The following is a 9,773-nucleotide window of genomic DNA, read 5'->3' on the forward strand; positions in this document are numbered from 1 at the left end:
TTATGTTTGTAGTCAAATCGCTCAACAGGGAAGGCCAAGCTCGTGATTTTCTGCTTTCCGGTTTTTGTTTTGTTTTTTGTTTTTGTTTTTTTTTGTTTGTTTTATGCTCATTGCACTTGGAAGTAGGCATTTACTTTGCCTTTCTGTTTTGTTTGGCGGTTTTGTATAACTGGCTTGATAAGAGCTGAAACTTTACGAATGTCAAGACGAGATATATACTAAAGCTCTGCAGCTGTTTGGATGCTGCAGTTTTGAAGGAGAACAACAGTGTGGTGAAACGCGTTAAGTTTATTGATCACCCTGGCCTGTGGGAGTTTCCGGCCATCTAACACTATCCACAATCAAAAAAAAAAAAAATGCTTGTGAAATAAACAAAACTCTAAGACAAAGCAGCAACCGAAAACAAATTTGGAAACACACAAAACTTTGCAGTGCGCTCTTCAAGGAATATATACAAAGCTATTTGGATGGATATACACATATACATTTGTACTAAGTATAGATACAACGACCATATACATATGTAAATCTATGTTTGAATTTAATGAATAGAAATTGCTGCTGACGGCATTGCTCGTAGTGATATGGTGGTCCGCTGGTGGTTTGAACGCATGGTGGCTGATTGGGAAATAGTGACAAGGACGTAAAAGTGGATGAATTGCGAACAAACACATAAATACATATGTATACACACAAAGCAGAAAAATTATTTACTATAAAGTAGGTGGATGTATGTATACGGGGAGGTATAATGTAATATTGCGAAAGATGAGGGTGACTTTCTGGGTCATACACACACTGTAAGATTTAGCAAACAAAGTATGTATTAGCGAATGTAAAATTAAACACTATATGTGTGCCCATACAAATATGTGTACATATTACAGTTTAAACCATGATAAAAACATGGTTTAAACTACAGTTGCAATTTTAAAAAATAGTTATTGTAAAATTTAAGTACGAATTATTTTTGGAATGCATAAAAATATACACATACATACCCACTACCTTGGCTACGACAGAGAACGTTCTCTGGCTACGATATCACCCTTTTTCAAGTACGAGTAGTACTCAGCGTCTTCGTTCCACTTTGTCGCTTTTAAATTAAACGCAGTAGTCATTCACTGTGGCGTAAATTATAGCCCAAGTTTTTTATACACATCAATTTTTCCCATGAGTTTTAACCATTAGCTTAAGCAACTCGTTACGCTTCTTTTCTGTGATTTTTCAATGATGGCTATTTGTTACAATGTGGGATAGATTAGTCACAATTAGTTTAGTGCTTTTTTTCTGAATAAATGCAAAAAGGGAAACCTTTTTTATTGTTTAAAAAGCGTCCACAACGTTCGAGAAGAAAATACAGAATGAACAGAAAATAAAAGTAATCAAAATAAAGCATGACAGATATGTCATCACATTCTGCTTTGCGGAATTTCATCGCTCTTTTGTCGTGCGCTCCCGGTGATGCCATCCAGTCAGTGATCGGACTCTCACCACATCTCTGCCAATTTTTTGAGCATCTACCACACAAAGTTTGAAATTTACCAAATATTCGCGTTTTTGAGTAGTTTGGAATTTTTGAAAACCCTATATTAGGGTTTACATCGGACAATACTGTCATGTCTAGGTCCAGACGGAGAAACCTTTCTCGCGGCAGCTCGTTAGTTGTGTGAGAGGGGGAGACGAGGAAGGACACCGAGTTGCTCGTGCTCGGGCAACACGCTTTCGTTCGTCTGAGTAATTCTAGTTGGCCGTTCACAGCTGACAAAAACAATTGTGTACAAAATAATTTCCAATAATTTCTCTGTGTGAACGCGAAGGGCAACACCAAAAGAGAATTTGCCGAAAATGAGCAACAAAAGTTTGTGTGAACCTAGTCCATGAAGTAAATCGGACAGTGATTTGACGTATGCAGACAATAATTTTGACGTCTTGTGCAAGAAAAGAAATTCATAACAAAAGAACTAAAATAACACAAGAAACGCTGATGGGTATGCAACTTTGACTGCTTTTACACAGTTCAAGTATTGAATTCAATTCTGCTCGCATGTGGGAGAGAGGGGTTGAGAAGAAAAGGGACGAGTACGCATGCGTCTGTACCGTCAAGTCGTTTCAACTTTCTTGCTTTGCTTTTGGCGTTTTCGTTGCTTCCCATTTAAAGAACCAAAAACTTGAATTCAACAGAATTGAAACGTGTAAAAGCAAATAGAAAACACAAAAGAGAATGAGCAAGAATTGCTTTCAAGTACTTGAATCATGTAAATCGGGTGTTTGTCTATTATTTATTATTTTTTAGTGTTTAGTTTAAATAGCTCGCGGGAAATGCGTATTATAATACAACGTTCACATCCGTCATTTTGCTCAAAATGAATTGTCATAACTATTGTCAGTACGCTTATGCCACGGAGACAATTATCAGCGTTTTTGACAAGTAAGACTTATTTCTTTATTGTCTTGACAGCATTGTCTAATGTAAACGCGCAGTTAGGGATCAAATGCCTATCATGTTTTGGAAGCAGAAGCAGCAGAAGGAAATTTCTGGCAAATCAGAATTTTTATAAAAGACACATAGCTGTGAATTAAACGTCAGTTGAAAAGAGAAAAAGCAAGAATTAAGTCGTAAAAAGCGAAAAGCTCCAAACCAAATATAAGTGAAATTTCGAGCGAATACCAAATATTAGTATAATTAATTGTTTAAAACTTTTGTGATTAAAAAAGAAAATTTCTAAAAATGGTACGACGTGGACGTTCGGCTAGCCCACCACCAGCTACCAGGAGGTAAGTCCATTGGCCATTTTTGCAGTGGGAAAATTGTGGATCTGTGACGTTTACAACCACATTGGTACAAAGTGCTAGGTCATTCGTGGAGTTTATTAACATTTCCACTTAAAAAATGTACTTCTATAATTAATTAGTGCAATTATTGATGATAAACCGTAAAGAAAAGCTGTTGGTGAAATTTTGATGTACGGCGAACACATTTTCGTTGTTGCGTAACAGCTCCACAACTTTCTCGAACATTACGTAGATTAGTATCGAAACGCAATGCGCATTGATGAAACCAAACAAATACATATCATTAAAATCAATAACGGAGAACAAACATGATATAACGATTTTTCTATTCCTTATAACCCAGGAGTGTGCCTACACACCATGCATCGGCACCAACACCAAATGTGCCAGCACGCACTGCACCCGCTGCTCCACCAGCGCCTGTACAAGCTGCACCCAGCGCTGTTGGCGCACCACAGCAACCATCGATGTTTCAGCAGATGGCAGCTACCGCTGGCGGCGTAGCCGTCGGATCAGCAGTGGTAAGTAATTGGAATAGCAAAACATAATAGGCTGCTTTCCAAAACGTCAAAATACAAAGCATCAGTGTCTTTTATTTCTAAACCTCAGCAGATTGTAATTCCAAATGTGCGCAACCAAGGTTAGATGCTAATTTTCAACTAGGTTGCGCAAATTAGACCTTTTCTTCAAGTGCTGTTTAGAAATAAAGGACACTGATGCTTTGTATTTTGACGTTTTGGAATTCACCCATATATAAATTAAATTATATAAACAAATCAGTTAATTTAATGGTGCTTCCCGGTATAATGCCTTCCCGCAAAAATTAAAAAATTTTACGATATATTAACATTAACCTAAAAAATGATTAATTTCAGGGCCACACCATCGGGGCCGGCATAACCGGGTTGTTCAGTGGCTCTGGCGATAAAGAAGTAGCCGCCCCTGCTGCCTCGGCACCAGCTCAACAATATCTTGCTAACGGCGCTCAGCCCAACGAGCCCCAAGGCCCTTGCACCTGGGAAATCAAGCAGTTCCTGCAATGTGCTCAGGGTCAATCCGACCTGACACTCTGCGAGGGCTTCAACGAGGCGCTACGACAGTGCAAGGCTCAACATCACTTGCAGTAAATTATTGGAATGGCATAAACTTGCTGGCAATTATATAAATTTCCCTTATGTTTCAACGTAATTCAAAATATATACTTATTGCTAATGAATGTAAAGAAAAACCAATTTATATGTTAAATGTTGCAAGTTTGAAGATACCTTTTTTTAGTGAATGTGTCAGTTAATTAGAAAATGCAGCAACAACAACAAATGTTTTTGTATGCAAGACGTTCTAGAAATATCTACGCAAAGAAAACATATTTGTGTTACGAGAATAAAGAAGTAAGCGTTAATTGGCAAAGAACCAAAAAAATGTCATTATTGCACTCACAACAAGCACGTGCTAACAAAGCATTTAGTGTTGTTGGCTGTTGACACTGAAATTATAGGAGAAGAACCAAGAACAACCCTATATATATTTCTATAAAATGAATGTTAGTTCTATCTTTAGTCACTAAGTTTATGGCGTGAAATTATGAAATAGGTGAAGGCCCGTAAAAAAATACGGTAGTTTAGAGTCTTACTGTATTCAAGTTCGTGCCAAATATTAAGCATTATAGCACGAATAATATTAAGCAGCATTTGCTGATGGGCTTGAATTCTAATAAAAATTAGCAGTTCTTCAACAGAAAAGCAGCTTTTCATTATTATTCAACATTGCAAAAACATGTTTATCTCCGATTCGAATCAAGCCGAAAATAGTATGCATGCACATTTGACAAGTGTACTTAAGGCTCAGCAGTACAATAATATTTATTGTTGTTGATATTTCATGCAGTTCTTACGTTCGTCGATGATAAGAGATAAGGCGAATTTGGGGCATCGACATTTTACATTAGCAAGTTGTGAAATTAAGGTGGTAATTATTTGAATATCTTAAGTAGACATGTACTATGTATGAATACATCTATTTTTAACCGACTTCCAAAAAAGGAGGAGGTTATCATTTCGTCGGAATATTTTTTTTTTTTTTATGTATGTTACCGCATAACTTTGGACTACGTCAACCGATTTCGATAATTCTTTTTGCATCGGAAAGGTAGTGTCTCAGAGGTGGTCCCATACTAATCTGGTTAAGATCCGATCAGCGGATCATGAGATATATATATATATATATATATATTTTTATATGAGAGTTGAAGTCGGTTTTTTTTTGCTAAAAATTACTAGTTTCATAATAGGGTAGAAAGCGGATGCCAATTTGTGAAAATGTATTTTGCGCTCAGCTTAATGATCTCTTTGTTATTGTTGTTGTGTTTTTCTTAATCACAAAATATTTATTGATTTATTTATTTCAGTCGCACTAAGATTGTTTGTTTTGTGATGCTTCATAAAGCTTAATAAGGTATTTGTGAATCTAGCCCGTAGCATATCTACATATACATAATATCAATATATTTACATACATACATATGTATACATAAACGACATCGGTTACCACCTAAGGTCACGATACCCAACATGTTTCCGGGTTGTTAAGGTTTCCCGTACGACAGCAACCATCTCTTCACTTACTCCATCAAACCCACTAAGCTAATACCCCTCTCCCGTCTACCGTTAGTTGAGCTTGAGGGCAACGATAGATAGACTAGCCGATTTAGGCAGGGCTTAACAGTGCCGTTGCAACCACACGCCTAGGAAAATCCTTTATTTCTTTTGACTGAGTGGTTAGATCCCCAATCCGGGCAACATCTAAAACTAGAAGGTTTCGGCAGGCAATGGCGAATCTCCGAGTGTATTTCTGCAATGAAAAAGCTTCTCTATAGGTCCCTCCGTTTGTAATAACAACTCAAGACACCCACCCACTTAGCAAAATCGTAAGCGCCAAAAGGTTATTATTATTATTAATTAGAAGCCCATATCTGTCCAGTTTTTACTAGCATTAAGCTTTTGGCTTGGCGAATGACTGAGAATTTGATTATCTACTTCCTGATCTCTGCACTGATCGTGTTTGGACTTACTGCAAAGAATGGCTCTGTCCCTGAGGGAGTTGAGGCCGCTGCCTTTCTGGCTAAGCCATCCGCTACGTCATTGCCATCTATTCCCTTACGACTAGTTCCCCTGTGGCCTGGTACCCATATTGCAATCGACAAGGGCGTCAAATTTTTCAATGCACTCCAAAACTAGAGGATTTAACCTCAAAAGATAAAGTATTTAAACGTTAACGCTTGAAAAATGCTAGGTAAGACAACTGCCTTCAAAGTCTCTTAAGATTTTCTGTGTCCCACTTCAGAATGTTCACCTGAACATGTGCCTCGGAATTATTAGGACGCCAGGTTGTTTCCGTCTTGGGCTCCTACACCCATCAAGATATACCTGCTAGATGCTTACACGCCATCAGTGTCTCCGTAGCTCTGGTTGTGGCCGAGCGCGATTTTTCTAGCGATCAAACGAGTCCAATGCCCATCAAATGTCCGCCGGGTAAATAACTATTTTACCAGTCTCCTGACTGAAATATCAGGACTCTGTCTCCTGTTTAACGGAACCTGTTTGCTGCGCTGTTTGCATAGTTCCCCTGGCTAAGTCTTTTCCTAATCTTGTAGGTGCTGTGTTTCCCACATTTTTCTGCAAATGCTTCTTTTGTCCTTTCTAATCTAACTTCTTACTGTACTGGCTGGCTAAGAACTCACCCCAGCACCCTGTGCGATTTGCTTTGTTGAAAATTCTCCGCATCTTATCGCTCGGTTGCTAGAGTTAGCATTTTAAACTATTTTTAAAATAAATAAATGCATTTTCTAAAACGTCCTTATAGTTAAAATTTATTTTGAAGCCTAATTCTTGATATAACTACGTTCATACATATGTAATATAATTTAGTATAATTTAGCATTCATCCCCCCGCCCTTAATAAGTTACCACATAAATATTGTCAAATCGAATCATACACTTGACAACAATCATTCCAGCTCTAGCATAGCCATCTTGCACAGACGTTCGGCACGGTCTTGTTTCGCTTCCACTTTCTCAATAACATTAAAAGCGCGTGCCATAACCGCTTCCATTTCATTACCTTCCGCATGAGCACCTCCGATATGCTTACGTTTTCTACTTGTAGGCGTTTTAGAAAAGCTATCACCGCCACCGCTTCTATTATTCATTGCAATAGCGCCACCAACTGCCCCTTCTAAGTCGGTATTAATTTCACTTGCCTTTGACACAAAGGAGGCATCATAGCATCCTATTTGTTTTGACAATTCAAATTGATAGATGCTAGCATCCAAGTCACGTGCCAGCTCCGCTGTATCCGCGCTAATTGTTTGCTTCTTCAATGAGTAAAAGTTTTCCTCCGCTTTGCGTGAAACCTCTTCAGCTTGTTTTATAATTTCGTCCAACATCTTGCAGTTCATTGCTGCCTCTTCGTCTTCTAGCTCCTTATCCTGCAAACTCGTGTCTTGTTCTTCAATAGCAGAGTAATCTATTTTCACCGCTTTAACCGCCACGTTATTTAACCACCACGGCACTAGCTGATAATCCTCAAGCGCTTGGCGATGATAAATGATTTCGTTGGGCAATTTGTAATCGTTGGTATCGACTTCTTCGATGTAGTCCTTGAGCACGGCATTTATCTGTGCGTAGGCTATGGCTTTCATAACAGGCAAATAGTTTATTACTTGGAAGCGTGCCACCACATCTAGATGGGCTAAATCGCTACGATTCAGCTGTTCAATTAGTGCTCTGATTGATTGATAACTAGCGGCAGTGGCGATCTCTTCATCATTTGGTATGCAACGACTAGCATAGTTCAGCAACCACAATTCCCAGTCGTCGACCTCATGGAATTGTGGCTCTTCTTCAATAGGTGCTAACAACAAACGCTGCAAAAATATTGAAATCTGATGTCGGCGCTGCGCAGATTTCCAGTCCTTTGGGAAGTATTCAAAGCCAAGCGGTATATCGACCTCTAATTTGGGCACAAATTCACGCAGCTCCTCCGCAAGCTCTGCCGCATCGGCAAAGTCTTCTGCAGTGATTTGCATGACACGCTTCACCGCTTCATTGTACAGCTCCGCCAAGTGTTGCGGTATGGCGCAAATCTTAGCAAAGCATGGATTTTGGTCGGAGGATTGTTGCCAGCGCTGCCACAATTCTTCACCCAAACATGCTTCTAGGAAACTTTGTAGCTTTTGTATCTCTAATGCTTCGGANAAAATTTGTAACCCGCTATTTTGCCCTCGTCCACTAATGTCTCCATTTCCAGTATATCGCTCAGCTCCAGCTCATCTGTATATTGGCCGTCGTAGACTATGAAAGCTACTGGCACAGCTTTGTTCAGTCGGCTCAATTTGATTAGGTGATGCATGCGCTTACGCGTGTTTTGTATGCTGTCACAACCCATTAGGCAGATAATTGCATCCGCGTTGTCGCATTCGTTACACACTGTATTGCCCCTCTCTGTTAGTGGCGGAATACCGCTCACCTTACGCACACACAATGCCACATCACGCTCCATGGCGCATATGTATGGACTCCTATTGTACGTATCATCCACTTCCGAAGTGTTGCCGTTATTGATACGCTTCACATGCTTGCGCAGCCACTTGTTACACAGACTTTCGAAGCCGGGCAATTCATCGTGATCATTGGGCAGCGTCAGCACTAACTTAAAGTACTTGATGCTTTGCATGTGGCCACATTTTACTATCGTTTTACGTGCAATATGTGCGCGCACCACCGCGAAAATGTCGATGCACTGAAACGGAGGTGACGGCGTGTCTGGATGTTTCCAAAGTAGCAGTTGGAAATTACACGGTTCGCCATGTCGATAACGCTTGATCATCTGCAAAGTTTCTGATTGGTTGGGATGCCTTATTTTGGCAGTTTGTTCAGCGCGTGTGTCCATGGTCACCCAAACGGGCGTGGACTCCATTAGAGCGCGTTGCTTCTTTTTCTTGCGTGTATAGCGTAACCAGCGTTCAAAGTAGCGATTGAGGATAAGCTGATCGTGGCACATCATGGCATATTCTTCATTGGCCAACTCTTCGAGTTGCATAGCTATAGATTGGTCAAGCAATGCCTCAGTAATACCTTCGCAGTCCCGTTGAAGCTTTTGGTATTTGCTTAGTTCGCTTTGAGCAATAACAGCCACCTGTGTGGCAAGCACGCTTTCCAGCTCATCAGCACTAACACGTTCTGCACGTTGTTGCAGAAGTTTTAATGCTTCCTGATGTTTCCTTTCCGCTTCTTCGCTCTTTGCTGCCTCCTGTTCTTTTTCTAGTTCGCGTTGTCTTTCAAATTCTTTTTGCTGGCCCAGTTCAGCTTCAGCTATGCGCTTAGCCGTCTCTGCTTGCGGCAGTGCTGAAGATAGCTGCGGGAAAGCGGCAGCGCCAAAAATAGTTTTCGACTCTTCCTTGACCTCTAAATGGGGTTCAACAAAGTTTGGCAGCACCGGCTGCGTGTTGAAATGCTGAAACACGCTATCTTTAGGCATGGGTTCTGGATTTGGGGTCTTTGTTTGCTGAAAAATGATTGCTGTCGATTTGGCGACATTGCCGAAAATGTTATCGCTCTTAACACGATGCTTAGCATCTTCGAATAAGAAAACACCAGCAGCAGATGGTAGTTGCGGTTGTTTAAATGCATCACCACCAAAGATGGAATTACCTAATCCACTAGCAATAGTGGTGGCAGGTTTAGCGGCGGCAAAAGGAATTTTAAATAAAGAGTTGCCATTATCTTTTGCAGGAGCATCGAATACGCTACCAGCAATATTGCTTGCGCTGGAAGTATTTTGCGGATCATCAAATTTGAAATTGGCTAACGATGATGATTGCAATTTTGGCATTGGTTCTGCAAACTGGTTACCGCCGAAAATGGAGGAATCAACCGATTTTTGTACAAGTTGTGGCGTTTTGAACTGTTGGTGCTGCTTAG

The 9,773-nt window shown here is 40.1% G+C and overlaps 2 protein-coding genes across 2 annotated transcripts; one reads left to right on the top strand and one right to left on the bottom strand.

Moving 5' to 3' along the window:
• Positions 1–2,569: 2,569 nt before the first annotated feature.
• On the top strand, positions 2,570–4,203 carry LOC108380245 (coiled-coil-helix-coiled-coil-helix domain-containing protein 2-like). Its single transcript, XM_017636618.1, has 3 exons — positions 2,570–2,778; positions 3,140–3,317; positions 3,672–4,203. The coding sequence occupies exons 1-3, from the start codon at positions 2,732–2,734 to the stop codon at positions 3,921–3,923; spliced, it is 477 nt and encodes a 158-aa protein (XP_017492107.1). The 5' UTR covers positions 2,570–2,731; the 3' UTR covers positions 3,924–4,203.
• A 2,458-nt stretch (positions 4,204–6,661) lies between these two features.
• On the bottom strand, positions 6,662–9,765 carry LOC108380246 (uncharacterized; the record flags this gene model as incomplete). The annotated part of the gene is given in 2 exon segments (XM_017636619.1): positions 6,662–8,046; positions 8,049–9,765. Coding segments are annotated over 2 exon segments (2,964 nt in total), but the record flags the coding sequence as incomplete, so codon positions are not given.
• Between the last annotated feature and the right edge of the window lie 8 nt (positions 9,766–9,773).

Source organism: Rhagoletis zephyria, unplaced genomic scaffold (assembly GCF_001687245.7).
Source record: "Rhagoletis zephyria isolate East Lansing unplaced genomic scaffold, Rhagoletis_zephyria_1.1 Rzeph_scaffold_18682, whole genome shotgun sequence".
Classification (NCBI taxonomy): domain Eukaryota; kingdom Metazoa; phylum Arthropoda; class Insecta; order Diptera; family Tephritidae; genus Rhagoletis; species Rhagoletis zephyria.

Excerpts from the sequence above, each read along its gene's own strand:
- LOC108380245 (XM_017636618.1), top strand. The coding sequence starts at position 2,732 with ATGGTACGACGTGGACGTTCGGCTAGCCCACCACCAGCTACCAGGAG. Across the intron at positions 2,779-3,139 it reads CCACCACCAGCTACCAGGAG|GAGTGTGCCTACACACCATG; the intron begins GTAAGTCCATTG and ends CTTATAACCCAG. Across the intron at positions 3,318-3,671 it reads TAGCCGTCGGATCAGCAGTG|GGCCACACCATCGGGGCCGG; the intron begins GTAAGTAATTGG and ends GATTAATTTCAG.